Below are 23,396 nucleotides of genomic sequence, written 5' to 3'. Positions count from 1 at the left end.
CGCCAGTGTAACCAAGCAAACGGTGTGCACTGGGATGAAGGGAAGATAATGAACTCAGAGTACTGTGGAAGTTGAATGACAGTGCTAATCAGGTGAGCACAATAAGAAAAGAAAAGGCGCTGGCGCCTGCACTACCTTGCTCGAGCCACCGCTGTTCGAGTAAATGCTTCACACTTTCCTGTGTTTTCCACTTTCTTTTTTAAAATGAGTGACGCAACCTGTGAAAGTGCTTTGCCTGTTGCTGCTGCTAAATGAGCAGACCAAGCCATGGCTTAGCACCATTGCTGCCAGAATTTAAAGTTGCGCACTGTTGAGGCAGAAGCGGAAGTGCCGTTGCAAAAATGGTGTGGTAGTGCGCACAGCTGCCACAAGGACTGAACCGTTCACTTTTCATTAATTCAAGAACGCTTTTACGCACTTTTATTGCGATAGCAATTACATGGACACTCTCGGCGAATTTTTGCCGTCGCCATCATGTTCCGTATATGTATATGCATGTATATATAAATAAAAGCCACAAAGAAAATTAATCAGAAGAAAAAATACCCGAAGTGCGCCACCAGGATTCGAACCTGTGACCCCTTGCTCCGCAGCGTGCCGTGTTAGACAGCTCAGCCATGAGCCACTCGTTCTTTGAAATACTAACGGGGAGCAATTTGTATGCACCATTTACTGCTGGCTATATGCAGATCTCGGAGGTGCTCCTGCGAGATGGTGTGAAGGGTGCGCTTTAAAGCAACACTCCTAGATTTTGTTTCAACTGCTCTTGAGTCACGCACTAAAAAGTGGCCCATTTCTGTGCGCATTCGTGATGTGAAACGCTGGGCAAGCAAAGCTTCGAATGCCACCGCGCCTTAGGAGGCACAGAGGGGTCACTAAACACACCGCATTGTTCAGCAAGAAGGTGCTGGCACAGTCGGCACTTGCAGCACGCTGATCAAACACAAAGAAGTAGCAACTTTGACAGTTGTTAGTTCGCGTTTGTCCTGTGTATCCTTTGCATTCTTTTCGAGCGTCCTTCTTTGTGTTTGAGCGGTGTTGAAGTGTCGAGCTGTGACAGTTGTTAGTTCATGCTCGTCCTGTGTGTGTTCTTTTCATGTGTCCTGTAAGGTTGCGCTCGACATGACCGCCCCCCCCCCTCCTTACACACATTACCGGGCTGAAATGTGCTGAAAAGCTCCCGAGCTCTGCAGGAGCATCGTGCAAGACTCACGCCCCCGCTCCTTCCACGGAACTGTCAAGGAGAGGGGATAAAAGGAGCCTTCAAGAAAGCCAGGATGTCTTTTGCCTACTACGAGAACTTGCCGGCTGGACACTGGCACTGCTGCTTTAGGCCCTACAGCGGGTCATTCTTTCTTTGCTGCCATTTGCTATGTAAATAGTTCTCTATATAAAGTTGTGTCATAAAACGTCCAGAGGGGAAGGCGTCTTCTTCCGGGACAACGTTTTGAAGACAGCGGTGATCTCAGTCACGAAGCAAAGGGTCTGGCATTGCTTTGCCACCAAGAACCTGTCCGATTTCTCCCAACTTCGGACGAAAATTTACTTGTCCTTTGCGCTTGAGCGGCGCACAGCAACTATAGAGTCGCTTCCTGATTATCGTGTGACATTGTAATTTGTTGCTCTCGCATTCATTGCTTCGTCCTTGCGACTAAACTGTGGCATTTCTGCTATATATGTCTCCAACAACAAACACTGAAAATATTGAGTAGAACACTTGGAGTCAGTTCAGAAGTAGTTTGGCACTCATATCTGTGTTCCGAAGGTACTTTGTATGATCCATTGAAAAGTGGTGACCACGGCCACTTAACCTCTGGTGAATGCACCTTTTGAACGGTACTGGAACTTTCTTTCCCCATTGTAGTACCTTTTACATGCTAAAGAAACATCCTGCTTCATTGATACATACTTTTTCTATCCTTACAGATTTGCAACTCTTATGCGTTGCCATCAGACATTTGCCTCAAGTGCTCATCGCATATTGGAAAGCAAGCGAGGACGAAGTTTGCTACGAATTGAAAAGCGTGGTTCTCACCAAACAAGACTTGCGTTAAGAAAGGGAAAATACACGACCACCCGTTTGTAGCACGAAGCCACAAGGACCAGGACTGGACACAAGGACTGGACCAGGGCGAATTTTTTGACAGCTAAGAGGCTTTATTTTTGAGAAATCCATATGGATTTCCTTGTGGCTTCGTGCTACAAACGGGTGGTTGTCTATTTTTCCTTTCTTAACCCTTCCGCCACCTTGCGGGATTCCGCAGAACTGATTTGCAAGACTTGCGTTCAAAAGTTATAACATTGGTTTTCATGTTATTGTATAGAGCGAGCATACAGTTACTATATAGGCTTTCAAATTCATGGCAATGCAGGAAGGCCAGCTAGCAACATGAAGTGAATAATTTGTTTCAACATATATAAGGTAGTGCACCATTAATTTTTTCTTCCCAAGCAAACCGTGATCCAGATGTTCTATCTAGACACACCAGAAGGTTACATAAAAGTGAATGGGGAAGAGGGTCAGAAATTGGAAGAAGCAGATTGGTGCTTGACACGCTTATTCATGGTTGTCGTTCTTGTTGTTGCCACCACAATTGTAGTTGTTGGGGGTGTTGTGTACTGTCGAGTTTAAATATAGATTAGCGGTGAGGAATTTAAAAAAGTCAGTATGTTGTCTTGACAATATGACTAAGTGCGTTTGCACACAAAGTCAATGAAATGGAAAGCAAATGCTCAGGTGAATTTGTACACAAAGTCACCGACCTATTGAATGCAAATGCTCAGGTACACATTACCAACATTGTTAAATGAACTTGCAAAAAGTGGCCCGGACATAGCTTTGATGTCTTTGAATGAGCCACAAAGCATATATGTGCCATTCTCTAATGTTTCATCTTTTAGTTCAATAGATTAAATATGTTTGTGTCTTTCAATTGTAATCTAATGAATTTCTCGTAGTATCGTTGTTTTTCCTTTATGCACATGTTTGTTCTTTGCTTGCACTGTGTTGTGTATTTATGATGTGTAGTTTTGTAACCTCTCTTTTTGCTCATGTGATTAAAAGGCACCAAGTAGAGCACCATTTATGCGAGATATTGGCGTTGACACGATGGTTGAAAAAACTAATTATGTGCTAACGGACTCACGAGTCGACTCACTCAGACTCACTTACACTCAGATAGAGTCTGAGTCTGAGTGAGTCCGAGTAAGTAATATTTGGTGAGTTTGAGTCTGAGTGAGTCCGGTTGAGAAAAAGTTTAGTGAGTCTGAGTCCGAGTGAGTCCAGTTGAAAATTTTGCTGAGCCTGAGTCCATGTGAGCTCTAAGGGCAAAATATATTTCATGAGTGAGTCTGAGTGAGCTCCACAATTTTTGCCAACCTATGCCTGTGAGTAACCGACGTAAGCAGTGGGTGGAGAAAGCCTTGCTCAATCATTGGCTGTGCACCAATAACGTAATCCCTGGTGTCGTGTTACGTTGCCGATGTGGGAACAGTGACGACAATTGAGGTGGAGAAGGGTGGAGAGGCTTAGTGAGAAACCGAAACCAGCCATAATGCTCATTTTATCAGCTATAGCTTTATTATTACACCACTTATTCACAAAATTCTTGCAGCAGCATGTTCGCATCAAATAGGTGTGCAGTTATCTGATAATCACAAATATTGGCCCTCGATGTTGTTTACTGGTTCCTTGTAACGTCAGTCCCTTTTACCAGAAAAGTAAATACAAACTTTATGTTAAGTTTTCTGCACTTACATAAGACTTTTAAGGCATCAAACTCGGCATAGCACCTGCTAGGCAAACTGCTAGGCTCGGCATGCCTGACATGTTGGGCCTAGCAGGGTAATTAAGCGAATGTGCTGTGTTTAAAATCACATTCCAGAAACCTCTTGAACCAATTGTCTTCGAATGTCCATTCCCATGGGCCTTGTTGTTATTCTAATGCATTGGTTGCCTTTGTGTTAGTTTGTGTGTTTCTTCTAATAAATAACTGTGCTTTGTTGACAGAGAGTTTTAGAATAGGGGCCCCGAAGAAATTTTTTCAGAACCCACTGCCCACGTGCCAGATGCAAACCACATTTAGGTGTTTTTGTCTAGCACACTATTTCTCGAATTGAGAAGCGAGCCGCAATAGCTGCATGTTGCAATGGGTCGTTATAGTGAACAATGAGTGCAAAGCCCTATTCTTAAACTCGTGTCTGATGTGTGGCCCATAACTAGCACATGCAAAGCACATTAGTGCCCTGAAAATTTGGTGCCTCTGTTTTAAAACTTTCTCATGTATACTGTTGCAGCCTTGAAGAAGACAAGTCTGCTTGTCGAAACGTCGGCTCCTGTTAACAAATTTTTCATCACAGGCTTCCATCTTCCGCTGACTGCTGCCTTTTTTTTTGGATCTCATGTACACTGTTATTCATGTTGATATTCATTGCTCACCCTGACCTTCTTGCCGCATCATTATCTTGTGACTGTGTTAGATATTCCAAAAGAAGTTCACAGTTCAAGAAGTAGGTTTGAAAGGTTGTACCTATTGTTAAAATTACATAAAGATCTAGCAACATCTTTATCTCTATTTAGGGGCATGATTGAAAAAAGAAAAAGTGGACAACACTAAACAAAAGCCAGTGTCTACAGTGTGCAAAGGAAGCAAACAAACCTTCCATTTCTCGGAACTAAAAAAAAAACGTCATTTTTATTTATGTTCTTCGGGGTTTAGATCTAGAAGATAAACTAACCGAGAAAGTCGACAGGCCCAGTGAAGTTCAGCTCGTGAAAGCGTTGCATGTATAAGGTTAAGATGTATTCTTGTGTACCGCTAGCAGCCTGCTGATTTTTTATGCACTTTAATTTTTTTACTTTCTCATTTCCATAATTTGAAGTTGTATCAGCTATGTAATCACCATGTACTTTCTTTGGTTTTCATTGTCTTTTGCCTTCATACGATTCGTGTTAATTCATTTGATTGGGGGGGGGGGGGGTGAAATGCACTGGAAGTAAGTTAAAACATTTAAATCTATGTTATTTGCCCAAATAATTTCCGAAATTTCCGAAACAGTGAAAGACTTTGGAAATTTTGCCGACATAGGTAGGGGGGGGGGTCATTAGTACCGAGATACAAGTATGTTGAGCTGATGAAGTCAACGAGCCATTTCTTATCTAATGATATTAGAAATACTTTTCAATATCTACTGAATAAAAATAATTCTGATAATTAGTATGTATATTCTGATTTCTTCGGCATTTTCTGTAATTGTAGTTTCTCTTGCAAGTGAAAAGTGATCCCATCTTATTTTCTTTGTGCAGAAATGTGGCAATCCGGCTGTCCAACTACAATTGGGTCTACAACCATCGCTCAGGGTAAGCAGTCTACGCAAAACTGCCTTCATCACTGTGACCTTTGCAGCTGTGAGGCGAGTGCTTAACATGGTCTACATAGACGAGTGGCCATTTAAATATCATGTGGGCCCTCGCAGTTTCACAGAGTTCCTAACAAGTGATATTCATATCTACTCTGGTGAATGGCCATTTCAAAGTTCCTTGTCCTCCCTAAACCTCTGAATAATGTCTTAACCCCTTCAGGCCCAAATTATTTATTTTCAATGTAGGCAACTGGTTTTTACCACTTGAGATGCACATGGTCATGGTAGTCCAAAAAATGAAAAAAAGAAAAAATGTGTGCTCACACTTTGCAATCAAGAGTAATTAGTAATCTATATAATTTATCGATCAATTATTTTTTAATGATACTTTGATTATTGTTTAATAATTTAATATTTAAAACACTATTTCGATGGTATAGCATCATACTCAATAGACAAAATTTAAACTTTTGATACAGAACAAAAGTAAATAACCCACCTCCGCATGGTGAAAGAAAAAGCTATTTCAGCAAATTGCGGGAAGACTGCAACAGCTTCCGTAATTTCTTTGTTCACACGTGACCTGACTTTCTTTTGTGTACCAGGTTGACAGCGTATTTAGAGCAGATGCTAAATATGAGCTCTAGCGGAAGAACAACTCATTTTATTCACCAGGTGGTTGCTGACTGACCTATAAAATTGACGATTTCAGTTGGAATCACTGGGCCTGAAGGGTTAACTAGGCTGTGTGAATATCATATCTTCAACTTAAAGTGAATTTGAATAATTAAAACCAAGTATGAATTGAAAATAATTTTTTCTAGTTTTTTCAAATACGAACTGCACAACTACTGGCTTTTGCAAAAAAAAAAAAAAATCACCAATCTGACATGAAAAAGTAAGTTTGTTGGACAGCAAATAATGTACAGAAGATTTATGCATTGTACTAATGCTTGACAGTACCACATATGCAGTTATTTAATGTTGTCATGAAGGATGGATAGCTCCTTGCTTTGCTCTGGAAGCAGCGACACCATAGTGCATGTCACCCTTCCTCCAGACAATGAAAATAGCCACCCACTAGATGCACTAGTGCGGATGTGTTAATCTTGTTATCATAGTTTAATCCTCTATGCTTGCATTCTCATTTGGGAGGAGCAATGACAACTGATCAGCAAGATGTTCATTGCAGGTGTGTTATTTTAGGATAACAAAGAATAAAGTTGGGTTTCTTAACTTTTGGACATTTCTTGTTAATTTTGCAATGGCTTCCTTCTTGTTCTGGTCGTTTTCTTCATTATAATTTCGGCACTAATGCAACAACCTGCTTGGCCTCATAAAACAATGTCATGCTCTGGCCATTACACTTGACTGTTGGCACATTTGCAAAAATGCCGTTGGGAAGAGAGGTGGGGATAGGTCATTAACACAGTGACATTTCTTTCTTTGATGATATTAATACATGTACTAGTGGTATCGTACCTTAATGCTGGTCTGGGAAGTTATTTGTTGCTAATACAGTAGCCTTTATGATTACGAATATCTTCATTTGAGCTGACAGATATCTTAAACTTGAGGCTGGTCCTCAAGTTTAAGATTTAAGGAATAGGAATTTTAAGGACATGTTAGTGCATGCAAAAGTAAACCCTCATTCTACTGTCCACATAACACCTTGTTCTCGTGCAAGATGTAAGACTTGTAAACACCTTCAAGATGACGTTATAGTTAAGAGCACCGGAAGTGATTACGTCCATTGTATAATATCTAGTTTTACCTGCACTAGTTCAAACGTTATCTACATGATCGAATGTTCATATTGTCAAAAACGGCACATTGGCGAAACGGGACAGCCTGTTAACATTAGATTAAATGGGCATTGCGCGGACACGGCGAAGAAGTTACCCAAAGCAGTGGCATAGCATTTTAATGTAGCAGGTCACAACTTTGACGATCTCAAACTTTACATACTTCAGTCAAACTTTCGGTCCCCAAGAGACAAAAAATATACAGTCATACTTTATTCACAAGTTCAATACACTCCAGCCAGCAGGTATTAACGTTTCTAAGGGGGCTCTTGAATCTGTTCGGTATAGTACATACACAACGAAAATCAATGAGAGTTAGCCCTTCTTCCAGGAATTTCGAACCTACTATTGTTGAAGTGCCACGTGCTTCCACTGACGATCATTCAGTGAAACGTATACTCTCCCCTCTCTACCCTCGTTTTACAGCGAAAGCTGTTATGAGATCACAGCAAGGGCCGTTTTAGGCATCGTAGTTGTCCGCCGCCGGTGTCCATAACCACTATCGCGTGAAATAAGAAAAAAAAAACTAAATAAGAAAAAAATATTTGGGATGGAGCAAGGTTCGAACCTGGGCCCTCTGCGTGGGAGCCCAGTATTCTACCTCAGAGCCATGCTGGTGCTTGAAACTTCTTTGCAAAAAGACCCGATACAGGCTTCATGTCGCAAAGGAACCACATTAACATATGTAATGTAGTGTGGTAGAAGAGTAAAATAACAACCAGGCATCACACAACACGAATTGCGCAATGAGTAGTTTGTTGAATGCTTCCAACCCATTACAAAGGCATCTACCATAATTCTTCATCGTCATCAGCCACAACATCAACAAAGTGCCTTACAGGTGTTTAGCGGGTACCACAGTTCTCCGCAGTATGACGAAAAATTGCATAGTGGCTGCTTCCCTACTTCACAAAAATTATGATGATTTATAGCGTAGTGGTTCCTTGCAAGTGCACTTCATTGGTTGCCAAGGAAGGCCATAAGGCTCCCGTGACCTATTTCCTCAGGGTCTCAATAAAGTAAATATCCCCTCTCTCTCTTTCTCACGTTAGCGTATGTTATAAAGTGTCATGGGAGAGTTAAATAACGACCGGGCGTCACACAATGTGAATTATGTCACTAGTGGGTCGTTTAAAGCTTCCAACCCATTACAAAAGGCTCAGCCATAATTCTTCATCGTCATCAACCATCGCATCAACAAAGTGCACATAATGCCTTACAGATGGTACCTCGTTTCTCTGCGCAATGACAAATAATGTCATGGTGGATGCTTCGCAACTTCACAAAAATTATGATTTGTGGCTTATTGGGTACATTGCTAGTGTACTTGTATTAGTAGGCACAAGAGAGTTTACAATGGGCTCTAGAAATGCCACTCTTCCAGCTTACGCTGTGACCGTGCTGCGCTTTCCGCGCAGGCCTGGCGTTTTTTTTGTTCCCTTTTTTTTCCTTCTTTATGACTCACCCAGTTTGTCACGGTGGCCTCTCCCCCTCCCCCACCCCCACTCTGGCAGTTGCCTTCCCCTTCTCCCTTGTGGTGGAGAGGGCACAAAGCATATACACATGAGAGCTAAGGAAATCAGTTCCAGCCTTGAAGAAGACAAGTCCACTTGTCGAAACGTCGGCTCGAACACCCACCCCTTGTTTACGGATTTTTTCATCACAAGCTTCCACCTTCCCCTTCCTGCCGTTTTTTGTATATGTAATGTGGTAAAAGAAGATTGCGTAGACATGATTGATGATGATTGCCCAAGTGAATAAAATGTGAAACATTTCTAAAAAGCTCTGCATTATTAAAGAAGGGATGCGCTTGATTGCACATATCTGCCACTGTGAGGATGTTCAGTCAGTGCTCACGGTTTTATTGCATAATTCCCTAGAGAACAGAGTCATTAACCAACACCCCTATAGCAGTAACGTGAGTTAGCTTTACATATCCCTGTGTTCTCTTGTCTCACTGCCGAGATACTTAACTAATATACTCTTCTCCTGTGGCTGCCACCAAAATTGAAGGTGGCAGAAGGCAAACAGTGCTGTCTTTCTCAAGAATTGCATTATGGCCTGTAAATCTTCAGACATGATGGCTGAGGGGCGCGAAAAAACGGCACACAAAGAAAAGAAGTACACGGGACGACGCGCTACTAGCAACTGGAATATTTTTATTCAGGAAAGACATATTTATAACGCAGTGAAAACAAATTTAAGCCAACGAGTCGACCAAAAAAACCATATGCTCAGCATGCCTGCGTGAAGTAACGTTGTAGATAGGCTATCTCCCCTTCCTGCAGACTGATAGAGGGGTGACTGATGCAATCCGGCCCTTCTCTCTGGATAAAGAGGGCTTCTATAATCTCCCTCTCCGCGGATCCCCTGTGCCTGTAGATTACAGTTGTCTGCTCAAATGCAGGCTTGCAGCTACCCTGATCGCATCCTCTGCAATGCATCGCCAGATGCGTGAACGGCCTTCCTATTAAAGAGCTGCTGTGCTCTCGCAAACGCACGTTGAGGCATCTACCAGTTTGCCCGATGTATGCCTTGCCGCACGACAGTGGTATTCTATACACAACACCACGTGCGCAAGGAACGAACTGCCTTACGTGCTTAATGGCACATCCTCTTTTTTCGCACTGCTTTTGCCTGCCTATCTTCTTACCAACCGCTGCGCAGATGCGGCCCACCTTGTTTTCTGCGGAGAACACGAGATCCACCCCATACCCCGAAGCCACTCTCTTAAGGCCGTGCGAAAGCCAGTGGACATACGGGATTTTTGACACTTTTTTTCTTTCCTGCGGAACATTCTTGGCTGGAACTGTCCCAGGCCGTTGCTTAATGGACTTTTTTATTTTTTCGCAAGCAGCAGCTATAGCATTATCAGGAAACGCGGCGTCTCTTAGTCTTTCCACCTGCACAAAAAAACTTGTCTCCACAAGATGTGGGCACGACCTGTCCAACGCCGATCTTAGGCAAGTCAGCGCAATACCATTTTTTACCAGGCGAGAGTGCCCAGAGCTGTAATCAAGAAGCGGCTTCGCCGTCCTAGGGGAAAACATCCAACACACGTGTTTTTGTTGGAATGACAGCTGCAAATCCAGAAAACGCAGCTGTCCATTCTTCGGCACTTCGCACGTGAAGGTCAAGCCCCGCCCCTTGTTACCAAACACACTGAGCACTTTATGAACCCTGCTATCACAGCTCGCTGAATCAATCAATATCAAGTAGTCGTCTACATATCTGTACACTTTCTGGACCAAACCATCTAGGCCAGTTACAAGATCTTTATCAACTCTGGCCAAAAAAATGTTGCTCAGGACTGGAGCCACTTCGATCCAATACAGACCCCTGATCTCTGGACAAAGTTCTTGCCCTCCCAGCCTACGTACGTGTGTTTTTATATAAAAGAACAATAATTCTAAAAAACTTTCAACCGAGATACCACACTTGGTCACAAACTTCACTTCATCATTGCTGCATATGCACTCTTTTACGCTAGTCATCAGTTCATCATGAGGCAGGAAATAATATAAGTCTTCTATGTCGATGCTGAATCCCGACGTATTCTCATGGCCGTCACCTTTCAGCATCGTCACCTTTCAGCCGTCAGGATTCAGCATCGACATAGAAGACTTATATTATTCCCTGCCTCATGATGAACTGATGACTAGCGTAAAAGAGTGCATATGCAGCAATGATGAAGTGAAGTTTGTGACCAAGTGTGGTATCTCGGTTGAAAGTTTTTTAGAATTATTGTTCTTTTATATAAAACACACGTACGTAGGCTGGGAGGGCAAGAACTTTGTCCAGAGATCAGGGGTCTGTATTGGATCGAAAGTGGCTCCAGTCCTGAGCAACATTTTTTTGGCCAGAGTTGATAAAGATCTTGTAACTGGCCTAGATGGTTTGGTCCAGAAAGTGTACAGATATGTAGACGACTACTTGATATTGATTGATTCAGCGAGCTGTGATAGCAGGGTTCATAAAGTGCTCAGTGTGTTTGGTAACAAGGGGCGGGGCTTGACCTTCACGTGCGAAGTGCACTCTCGCCTGGTAAAAAATGGTATTGCGCTGACTTGCCTAAGATCGGCGTTGGACAGGTCGTGCCCACATCTTGTGGAGACAAGTTTTTTTGTGCAGGTGGAAAGACTAAGAGACGCCGCGTTTCCTGATAATGCTATAGCTGCTGCTTGCGAAAAAATAAAAAGTCCATTAAGCAACGGCCTGGGACAGTTCCAGCCAAGAATGTTCCGCAGGAAAGAAAAAAAGTGTCAAAAATCCCGTATGTCCACTGGCTTTCGCACGGCCTTAAGAGAGTGGCTTCGAGGTATGGGGTGGATCTCGTGTTCTCCGCAGAAAACAAGGTGGGCCGCATCTGCGCAGCGGTTGGTAAGAAGATAGGCAGGCAAAAGCAGTGCGAAAAAAGAGGATGTGCCATTAAGCACGTAAGGCAGTTCGTTCCTTGCGCACGTGGTGTTGTGTATAGAATACCACTGTCGTGCGGCAAGGCATACATCGGGCAAACTGGTAGATGCCTCAACGTGCGTTTGCGAGAGCACAGCAGCTCTTTAATAGGAAGGCCGTTCACGCATCTGGCGATGCATTGCAGAGGATGCGATCAGGGTAGCTGCAAGCCTGCATTTGAGCAGACAACTGTAATCTACAGGCACAGGGGATCCGCGGAGAGGGAGATTATAGAAGCCCTCTTTATCCAGAGAGAAGGGCCGGATTGCATCAGTCACCCCTCTATCAGTCTGCAGGAAGGGGAGATAGCCTATCTACAACGTTACTTCACGCAGGCATGCTGAGCATATGGTTTTTTTGGTCGACTCGTTGGCTTAAATTTGTTTTCACTGCATTATAAATATGTCTTTCCTGAATAAAAATATTCCAGTTGCTAGTAGCGCGTCGTCCCGTGTACTTCTTTTCTTTGTGTGCCGTTTTTTCGCGCCCCTCAGCCATCATGAACAAATACCAACTCGCCCAACTTTTTACTTTACTGAATCTTCAGACGCCACAAAGCACACACTAGACAGCGTCAGCGTCTGAAAGAGCTGGTTGGTATTTTGAAATGAATTTTCCACTCAACTTGCATTGACACCAGTGTATTTGTATCGGTATCATAAGTCCAGCCACCAACCATGGAAATGGGGGAAAGATTGAAAGAAAGCTATTGACATTGGAAGAGAACCTGCTCTTGTGTGGTGAAGCACTGACGCCATGTGTTAAGAAGAGGAAGAAATAGGCGGAAACACAGGTGTATAGGTTTGTCATACTGATAACTATGCGATTCGTGGAGCTTTGTTTGTGCATTGCTGTTCTTACTTTGGCATTCTTCTGGGAACATCAAGAGACCATATACTTGTGCTGCTTTAATAGTGGCACTTTCACTTACATTACTATCGTTGCTTGCACACTGGCTGTGTTGAATGTGCAAAACCGCACAAGAATGTTGACAAAACAAGAACATGTTCTTAACATGTTAATTGCAATGAGGATTTTAATGAGAACTAACAGACAATGAGGATAGAAATGTTGGTTGCCTCATGTTTGGCATTTAATTAGTAGTTATAATGCATATTAAAAGCAGCTTTATATACGTAAAAAAAAGCTCTGATGCATTACTAGTATATATTTATCTATTTTGCAATCTGACGTATATTAAAGCTCCTCTGGCATTACTGGATATCAGACTTTTCTGTACTAGTGGGAGATTATGTAATAAACTCGGTTCTCCATGCAGAACATAGCTATTACTATATTTTTAAAACAGATCACAATTCACAACACACACACACACACACAGTACAGGGTTTCACAGGTGGCCACTCAATGCTCTTGCCTTCAAGTACTGCAAGAGGGCTCGTGTGGCTTTCTGGGCTGCTGTGCTGTAAGACCAGGCTCCCAACATCTTTCCCTCATTATCTCTCTTTCCTCTCTCTTTTGCTCCCTTATTCCCCTCCCCATATGTAGGCTAGCAAACTGGACGTAGTCTAGTTAACCTCCCTGCCTTTCCTATATTCGTTCTCTCTCTCTCTTAAAACAGATCAATATATATGTGTGTGTGTGGGGGGGGGGTTAAGGTTTCACACATCCAAACATTATGTAATCACACAGAAATGCAGAGCTAGTGCAAAAAGATTGCTGAGCCTTGAACTGCCTTCAGCATCTGTTGAGAAAAGGAAAAGCTGATGACCTTTATCACTGGCGTCTATTTTTTCTAGTTTTCAAAGAAAGCCATTTTAATGTGTAACAAGTGATCTTCAAGTATCCCTTCTTGTTTTTTTCTATGCAGGAGAGAGAAATTTCAGCTGTCCAGTGACTCTCCAGTGTGGCCAGTCATCGCAGCCACATCCACACCACTCTTCCTTCTTTGACTATGAGGCTGAAGGACTATCCAATAGGGGAATGCATCATGAGGTCAACACAGGCGAGCGATCATTTCAGTGCCACTTGTGCCCTAAAAGCTTCCCACTGAATTGTAGGCTCAAGAAACACCTGCGCACCCACACAGGCGAGCGGCCGCATCAGTGCCCTTCGTGCGATAAAAGGTTCCCGACAGTGTCCCATCTCACAGTACACCAACGTGTCCATACGGGCGAGCAACTGTCCAGGTGTCAATTGTGCCCTCAAAGCTTTCTATGGAACTCCGATCTCAAGATACACATGCGCACCCACACAGGCGAGCGGCCGTATCAGTGCCCTTCGTGTGACAAGAGCTTTGCAAGGAAGCCCCATCTTATGGAACACCAGCGGATCCACACAGGCGAGCGACCATTTAAGTGTAATTTGTGCCCTCAAACCTTCTCGCACCGTACCCTTCTAAAAGGTCACTTGAGCGTTCACACTGGTGAACGTCCATTTCAGTGCTCCTTCTGCTCACAAAGCTTCCTGTACAAATCCCACCTATCGGAGCACGAACGCCTCCACACAGGTGAGCGACCATACAGCTGCACTGTCTGCTCCAAAACTTTTGTGCAGAGCAGTCACTTGAAAGTTCACATGAAGTCGCAGCATTGAGTAGGCTACCAGCCACCTATTTGTGAATTGTTATTGTGTCCGTATTTCAAATCTTCATAGGCTTGCAGTATCCTGCATGTAAATCTGACACATCTGGAACTGCCACTTTGTTCTGTTATATTTGAACCAACACGTAATATCAGGTTATTTTCTAGCAGTACTAACAAGTTACTTTTTTTGTAAGGAGATTCTGTTGCCTTACAGTGGTATTGTTCATTTCATATCACTTCATAAAGTATTCCTACAAAAGCTGCTGCATATTTGTGATGTGATATTCATGTTAAATTCTTGTTAAATGTTTGCTTTTTTGTGGGACTATAGTGTGTATTTTTCAAATATACTTCTACCTCTGTAAACACTCCTGTGAGTTCATTTTCCTGTGCACAAGTAAAACTAGTTGAGTGTTGTATTTCTATGTTGTTAATGCAGTAAGTTGTAGGCAACTCTTCTGTTGAGACACAACTAAAATCTTAATCCCTGGTGATGTTCGAGTAACAAATATAGAATATGCTGCTGCCTTTTTGAACACTTCTCCGAGCTGTGTGTCAGTGTTATTGCTACACATGCTTGCACAACCATATGACAATATCTGCCCAAGCTATGGCAGCAGCATCTTGATGGGAGTGAAAAGCAAGAACACTCGTCTACTCAGGTTTAGGTGCATGCTAAAAATTCCTGTGGTAAAAACTCAGCCATACTTTCTTGCTATGGCATGCTTCTTAATCATGTGATGGTTCTTGCATGCGAAACCCAGGTTTCAACGTAATTTTCTAATCACTCCTCTGAGTACATTTAAGTTTTCGCTTGCTCAAATCAAACCTGTTGCATTTTGTATATGTTGCTTCTTAATGGACTTAGTAGGTAAGTCTTTTGCACTGAGGTGTGACCAGTATTTTGAGCTGTTGTGGTATTTGAGCAGAGAAGTTTTCGTAAGCTGCTATGTATATAGCCTGGGTTAATTCACCTGTACAAGAGGATATATTTCACACTGGCATTGCAGCATCTTTTTCTTTTGCCTTTAGGTCTCCTTTTTTGCACAAGAATTTGGAGACAAAATGGTGCCATCAGTATGGCTACATAAATAAACTTGTAATTTATTAATCTTCTTTCTCATCTCTTTGACTTGACTATGTATCTATTGCTACTGCCACTGTTGAAACAGAATATAATAATCTGTATTGTGCCATAGATTGGTGTCTAGAGAGCCTGTATGGATATGATAACATGAATATGACTTCTATGCTACAATATTGTCACTATGGGGTTTTTTATTGATAAAAATGTTTTGATTTGCATATTGTAGACTCATTTCAACTGCTCATTCTCTACACCAATCTCAAGCTTAACATGTCGCTATAGCTGCAAATGCTAGTGCACAACAGTTTGCGTCAAAATGCGTCAGTTCCTAGGAACTGTGTTGCAGTCCCTTATCTGCATAACGTTTCGCATAGGCTGAAAAAAATTGGGAAACGCGCTGGCATCACTGTTGTCTTTTCCGCCCCGGAAAAGCTATCGAAACTTTGTAAGTTGGTGAATCAACCAGCTGCAAATAGAGTAAGATGCTCTGTGAACCACAGAACGCGCTTTGTTCCTTGTGCTACTGGTGTCGTGTATCTTCTTCCGCTTTCCTGCGGTAAGAAATACATAGGGCAAACTGGTAGGTGCTTGAATGACCGCTTAAGAGAGCATAATAACAATGTGCACAATGCGGTTCAAGGACACCTCGGAATTCACTGCCGCGACTGCGGTTGCGTGCCCCTCTTTGAGCGTTGCGAGGTAATAGGCAAGCACCACTCGCAGGCCACGCGTGAGATAATTGAGGCCTATCACATAAGTAAATTTCACGGTACATGTGTAAGTTCCCCATCAGTTGCGCTATTGCAAAAAGAGATAGCGTATCTCGATCATTTCTAAGTTGTGTACTAGTTTCCAGCTCAATCAGTTAAATGACAAGAGTTTTGCTGGCATTGTATCGCAGTGGCTGTAAACTGCATCCTTCTACGCATGCCCATTTTTTCACTATATATGTACTTCGCTCCGCTATTAAATCATTGTTGAAAGTCAGCGCTGTGTGTTGTTACCTTCCTTTGTCCTTGTCAGTTGCGCTGTTCGTTTATTCAGTTATGACCTACCAACTTGCCCAAGTTTCCACGCTTCATAGTGTTTCAATCCCTCCATCTTGGACGAACAAATTGTAAACTGCACTGCAAGAGCACTGTGGAGTGCTCAAAGGCAACTGGCCAAATGTAGCTTGTGAGACTGATAATCTAAGCTGAAATCACACATCAGGGTCCACACAGGCAACCACCGTTTGGTTTTGAGAGTTTGTCATGGAGGCCACACTAAGCAAACACCTGCATGGTATTTCACAGTCTTTTGGCAGACTTTCGTCCTAATGTAGGTCCCCCGCTGTCAGTCACCAATAGGTTGATAGAATGCCTGTGCCCCAAGATACTAAATGAAGATTTAGCTATGTCATCAGTCACCTTTAGTATTACCATTATGATTCTATTAACCAATTGCACGCTCATTCTGACTTTACCAGATGTAGGTGCAACATTGGCATGAAATGGCAGCATGGTTGCCTTCACAAAGGTGTGAAAACATCGTTACAAAAGGTATGGAAGTACAGCTGTTGGATTATTCTTCCTTAGTGTCTATAAACTACTATTGTTGCATTATTTGTTGTTTGTACTTATGAAGTAATAAGCATATTGGTAAAGTGTCATGGCTCGATTTGATAGGAATCAGTAAAGCTTCACTGAAATGGTTTGAGTTATTCGTCAACTCAGAAGATAGAACAAAAATAATTAATTCTTGTCTTGTGCTGTTCGCAACAGTAACCTCATCATTGATGGTGTCACCTTGCCGTTTTTGCCCTTCTTCATAGAGTTGCGACTTTCCTATATACCTTTGTTCCTGCTTTAAGAGCCACACCACTGCAACACAAACGACAAGAAAAGATGCATTGAAAGCTGTCACTCTTTTCAAATACATCTGTTTCTCCGTTTGTGTAAAGCATATAGGGCATCAATTTCTAGCAGGCAATATCATATGTTCATTGTCAATTGTAATCTCCTTTCTGGCTAACTTTTAAATTTTACTTGATCTCTATCATGACGTCATGCAGCCATTGCAGACAGGTCATGGCTTAACAGCTTTGACATGGAAACTTATTAGTACTTCACCCGCAGGGGCGCTTGCAGATCTGCAGGCATTTGGTGTGTTGCGACACCACGGACCCGAGCATGTGTGGCCCAGATGGAAAAAGCTGCATTTCCAGCTAGATTATTGAACTGGAAATCTTTCCAGCTGGAAGGGCTTTTCGATAATTCAATGAGTGTATGCAGCTAAATTGTTGAACTGGAAATCTTTCCAGCTGGAAGGACTTACGGTTCGCTAATTCAGCAAGTGTACACAAAAATATGTATACCTAGGACCCTGTACAGAACTGTTCACATTTGCCGAAAGGACCCAGCCGTTCAAGTATAATTAATTCAAGAACACCTTAGCAGCTGTGCTCAAATTTCTCACTAGGGAGTGTCCTAATCATTTGTGATTGTATTTTTTTTTTGTGATTGTATTTGGGATTGATACTACACGTCCACAACAAAGAACACCAAAAACATTGAGTGGAACACTTGGAGTGAGTTCAGCAGTGATTTGACACTTTTATCTGTGTTCAAAGGCTATTCGCTTATAGCTCTGGTGAATGCATAGATATTCTGAACTGTACTGGAACCTTTTCTCCCTGTGTTATCTTTTAAATGCTAAAGAAACACCCAGCTTGATTGATTCATATTGTTTCTATCCTTACAGATCCAAAAATGTCACATGTTGCCATCAGATGTTTACGTCATGGGCTCGTGGCATGTTGAAGACAAGCCAGGATGAAGTTTGCCACAATTTGAGAAGCGTGGTTCTCAACGAACCGTACTTCTGTTCTCAAGTTCTAACCTGGCGTTGGTTCTTTTATTATTATATGGAGACATAGCAAGCATACAGTTACTGCAGGTGTTCAAATTTATGGCAATCCAGGAAGGGAAGCTGGTGACAGGAAGTGAATAATTTTTTGTTTGGACATAAAGGAAGTAGTGGTGCCTAGGATACTTTCTTCCCAGAAAAACAGAGACCACAATTTTCTGTTTGGATACCCCAAAAAGTCTACATGAAAGGGATTAGAGAAGAGGGTCAGAAATGAGAAGAAGTGGATTGGTTGTTGACACACTTCTTCGCCGTTGTTGTTGTTGAGCTGTTGTTGTTGTTGCTGCCGCTGCCACTGCAATCGTCATTGTTCTTTGTGTTGTTTGTACCTTTGAGTCTGAGTATATGACCACTAAAGAAACTATTTAATACAACTTCTTTAAGGTCATCCAGACGGTTACCTGTCACCACAGAGTGTGCCTTTGTACAAAGAGTCAGTGAAATGCTATTTGACATAAAACCTAATTAAGGCAGTAATTAAATGGTAATTTGTTTCTGGATCTGTTCACTGTCAAACCATCATTCTAGGGTACCAGAGCTTTATAACAGGGGCCCCAAGAAAATAATTTCAAACGCCACTGTACAAGCGCTAGACCTAATTATGTTTGTATGTTTCCTTCGGGCACACTATTTCTCGAATTTAGCAGGGTGCTCAATTTGATAAACATGGTGCATTGGGTCTGCTTATTGTGGCCAGTAGTTTGGACTCAATTAACTGGTGGTGGTTACGAGCAAATTTATTACCACTGCATTTTCTAAATAAAAGCTTGAAAAAGTGCATTTACCGAAGGCTTTTAATTGTTATTCATTGTGGTTTGCCTTTCTGGCCACCTTTAACGCTGCAAGCGCCAGGTGCATACGGTGATCACAAAACCCTATTCTAAGGCTCGTGCTTTGTGCATGACCCAAAGCCAGCACATGCAAAGCAATTTGGTGCTCCTATTTTAAATCTTTCTTACATATTCTCTTATTCATGTTGATATTCATTGCTTGCGCTATTAAAATGTGTACTTTCAGCATTATGATCAGGTTATAGTGTTAAGTGTTGTAAAAAAAGGGCAAGTTCAATAAGGGGATTTGAATTTTCATTTCTGTTGTCAATGTTATGTAAAAAATTCGTAACTTCTTTGTCTCTATTCTGCGATATGCTTGAAAAAAAAAAGGGTTGACAGCATTAAACACAAGTCAGCATCTACAGTATGACTAGAGAGCTAAGGAAACCTTCCATTGGTCGACACTTGGAAAAAAATGCCTTCACTTTCATATGTGTTCTTCTAGGGTTAGATCTACTAAATTAACTGAAAAAGTATACAAGGATATGGTGCCGCAGTAGTTCAACTGGTAAAAGCATTGCACATCTAATGCGCTAAAATCTGGGTCTTGTGTCCCCCTTGCAGCCAGTTGCTTTTTCATCCTGTCTTCACTTCTTTACTTGATCATTTTCTTAGTTTGAGTCATCTAAACTAAATTACCATGTGCTTTCATTCGTTTTCATTGTCTTGTGCCTTTATATGATCTGTGTTAGCTTGTTGAGGAGGGCTGTTGAAATGCATTACAAATGAGTTACAAACGTTTGAAATGGGCCTTTTTCAGGTCTGAAGAGCGCCTCTAGTGGAGATCGCTGAAATCGAAACTGAGGGTCCATGGCCTCCGAAGTTGCCCACCGCGTGCCGGTAGATATTCTCGGAGGCCTGGTATTTTTCGGGAAAATTTGCAAATCTTCCACGCCAGGTGGCGCTCAGTCCGCTCCTGTCGCCACGCTGTGACCCTCAAAAAACATGGCGCGCGTGTCGTCACCGCCGCCGCGCATGCGCAGACTACCCTCCTGAAAAAGGCCCATTACGTTATTGCCATAATAATTTTTCAGATTCAGGAATGTTAAAACCTGTGCAAATTTTGCAGAGTTAGGTGGTCATTAGGTATTGAGATATAAATATGTTGAGGAAACGAGGAAGTCAGCAAGCAATTCCTTGTCTAATAATATCTGAATTCAATTTTGATTACTGAATGAAGACAAGTGATCCTGATAAATAGCATATATGTTCTCATTTCTTTGGCATTTCCTTTTAACTGCAGTTTCTCCTACAAGTGAAAAGTGATCCTATCTTATTTTCTTTTTGCAGAAATGTGGCATTCTACCTGTCTAACAACAACACTTTCTAGTCAAGGTAAGAAGTCTAGACACAGCTGCCTCTATTACCGCCACTTGCATACGCCTCCACAGATTGGAGCAGCCGTACAGTGGCACTGTCTGCTCTGTCTTATGCTCACTTGAGAAATCACACGACATAACATCACTGAGTAGGCCTCCAAATAACACATGACTGCACTCATGTGTTATAAAACGTCGTTTGAAAGGTCCTCAATCGTCATAAGAGGCGAGAGAAGTCACTCTCAACCTGCAAAACTTCCTGGTTGTTTCCCACCCCCTTGTTACAAATTACGCCGGCAAGCGTGCTTAGTGCGCGCCCAAAGTGTCCGCAACTTGCACAGTGACGACTCTGGAGCGCCAGTGTCGCAAGTGTTTCTCGCTTCTCACAGGACATGGAAATGCATTGTGGCGTGCTTTGGCTTCGTTGAATATAAACTGCAGTGCAACTTTATTTCTCTGGAATAATAAACTGTGTAAGTAAGGGGGTATAATAAAAAGTTGGCCGAGTTGGTGTTGGTAGAAAGAAGGTAGATGCAAGCCTCTGTTTGGGCAAACAACAGTTATGCACAGGCACAAGGGCTCCACACAGAGGGAGATAATAGAGGCCTTCCATATCGCGAAGGAGGGGCTAAGTTGCATCAGTCATCCTTCTTTTAATCTTCAGGAGGGTGAGATTGCCTTTTTTGGAACGACACGTGAGATAATGCGTGCTGAGCACCAGTTTTTTCATCTTTTTATGTCGACTTGTTGGGTTAATCTGATCTAACTGCGTTTTAAATATTTTTTTTCCTGAATAAAGAAGTCAGTTGCTAGTAGTGCGTTGTCCTGTCTCAATCTTTTCTTGTGTGCCGTTTTATTCGTGCCCCCTTTTCATTATGTAAGTAAGCGGACTTGTAAATGGTATGTAGTAGAATCAGTTCACAGCACTCCCTTCGTGGAACCCACTTCGAGAACCACTGCCAATGGTGGACCCAAGGGGTGATGGTGGTTGGGGAGGAGGGAGTGTCTGTATTGGTGGTTACTCATCCCCCCTCCCCCCATTTCAAAAACCAGGAGGGAATGATGTTTTGGCACCGGTCCCTCCCAGAAACCGTATAAATTCCACACTCACCTTGTCACTAATGCTTCACCGCAATGCACTATGGGGATGTTGCAGTGAAGTCTGCAATGACATTATTTCGTGTGAACAGCCTGACTGATGTCTGCTCCCTGGCTGTTGGTCTTGTCTCCTCCTTTACAACAGAGCTTCATTTCCTGTTTGCACAATAGCAAAAATATGTCCTTGCTGTTCTACTGCCCCAAGTGATCCCAAGCTCCATTATATCTGCTCCAAACATGCTCCAAAACATATTTTTTTCAGCTCTGAACCTGCTCTGTAACCCAGTTCTTTCTGCTCCACACCTGCTCCAAGATGACTTTTTTTCCTGCTCCAAAAATTGCTCTAAATCCTAAACTGGCTGGACCACCACTGAAATCCAAAAAGAGCTTTTGTGTGCCTTGACTTCATTAGTATGCTCATAACGCTACCTGGTGCATTGAGCAATGCGGAGAATGTTCATGTTTGGGTGGCATCATTAACACAGTGACTTTTCCTTTTTGTTCGACAATAGTTGCAGACCACTCTTTCCACCCTGCAGGGCATAGCTAACACATTATATTGAAAATGTTTATCTTTAGCACCAGCATCTATTCCTTCTAGTTTTGTTTGACTTTTCATAACTGCATCTTTGTTTCAAAATATAATAGTTGATATTAAGGAGACTTGTATTCTTTTTTCTGTGCAGTCGAGAAGCATTCCAGCTGTCCAGCAACTCTCAAGGATGGCAAGTTACAGCAGCGACAACAGCAGAGCTCTTCCCTCTCTTACTATGAGACTGAAAGACTTCCTGGTATGGTAGTACAGCACAAGGGCCAATCAGGCAAGCGTCTGTTTGAATGCCACTTATGCCCTCAAAGCTTCTCATGGGCTTCCCGTCTCAGGAAACACCTGTACACCCACACAGTGGAGCGGCCACATCGGTGCCCTTCGTGTGACAAGAGCTTCACGTCAAAGTACAAACTTACAGAACATCAACGCGTCCACACAGGCGAGCGACCATATAAGTGTCACGTTTGCCTCCAAAGCTTCCAGTGGAGTTCCACTTTAAAGGAACACCGGCGCACTCACACTGGTGAACGTCCATTTCAGTGCTCCTTCTGCTCACGTAGCTTCTCACAGAGGTCCAACCTATCAACTCACCAACGCCTTCACACAGGGGAGCGACCATACAGATGCACGGTCTGCTCCAGGTCTTTTGTGCGGAACACTCACTTGAAAAGTCACATGAAGTCACTACACTGAGTAGGTCACCAGCCACACACACTTAGACCTCATTATAATGAAGTCGCATCTGACATAAAAATAACTTCTTCATATCCGGAAATTCGTAATAAGCATATATTCGTGCCGCTGTATCTGTGACAAGACTGTTCTTCATTTACTTTTTTACAGCCAATAGTTTGTTATATTTGTGTTCATTCCCGGCCACGGCGGCCGCATTTTCGATGGAGGCGAAACTGCTAGAAGCCCGTATATACTTAGATTTAGGTTCGCGTTAAAGAACCTCAGGTGATCAAAATTTCCAGAGCCCTCCACTACGGCATCTCTCATCATCATATAGTGGTTTTGGGACGTTAAACCACAACAATTATTAATTATTGTGTTCATTATGTCGAGGTTTGAGTGCATATGCGAGTTTTTATTGTGTCTATTTCAATTATTCATATCTATTCAGTATACTGCACGTAATTCTGGGGCATCTGGAACTCCCACCTTGTGTTCTTACATCTTACACTCACACGTGACACGAAAGGATTTACCAGCGATGTCTAACATGTTGAAGAAATATCTTTTTTTTGTAGGGAGATTCCATTGCCTTACTGTGGTCTTGTTGCTGTAGTATTTGTTCAAAAGAAGTTCTGTGTGTGATAAGCTATTCCTAGTAAATTTGTAATGCTCGTTCTCTTACTGGGACTTGTATGTATATCGCAAACATAGTGCTACCTGTTTGAACACTTCTCTGAGCTAATTTACCTGTACACAA

General features: G+C 42.5%; 1 protein-coding gene across 1 annotated transcript; it reads left to right on the top strand.

The window, feature by feature from the left end:
* Window positions 1–617: 617 nt before the first annotated feature.
* Window positions 618–22,849, top strand: LOC119383190 (zinc finger protein 233-like). Its single transcript, XM_037651226.2, has 4 exons — window positions 618–723; window positions 5,306–5,359; window positions 13,453–14,091; window positions 22,569–22,849. Exons 1-4 carry the CDS (start codon window positions 618–620, stop codon window positions 22,652–22,654), a joined length of 885 nt encoding a protein of 294 aa, XP_037507154.2. The 3' UTR covers window positions 22,655–22,849.
* The last annotated feature ends 547 nt before the right edge of the window (window positions 22,850–23,396 follow it).

This window comes from Rhipicephalus sanguineus, chromosome 2 (assembly GCF_013339695.2).
Source record: "Rhipicephalus sanguineus isolate Rsan-2018 chromosome 2, BIME_Rsan_1.4, whole genome shotgun sequence".
In the NCBI taxonomy this organism is placed as follows: domain Eukaryota; kingdom Metazoa; phylum Arthropoda; class Arachnida; order Ixodida; family Ixodidae; genus Rhipicephalus; species Rhipicephalus sanguineus.
The sequence above is the reverse complement of the archived record's forward strand: the minus strand, read 5'-3'. Positions and strand labels throughout refer to the sequence as shown.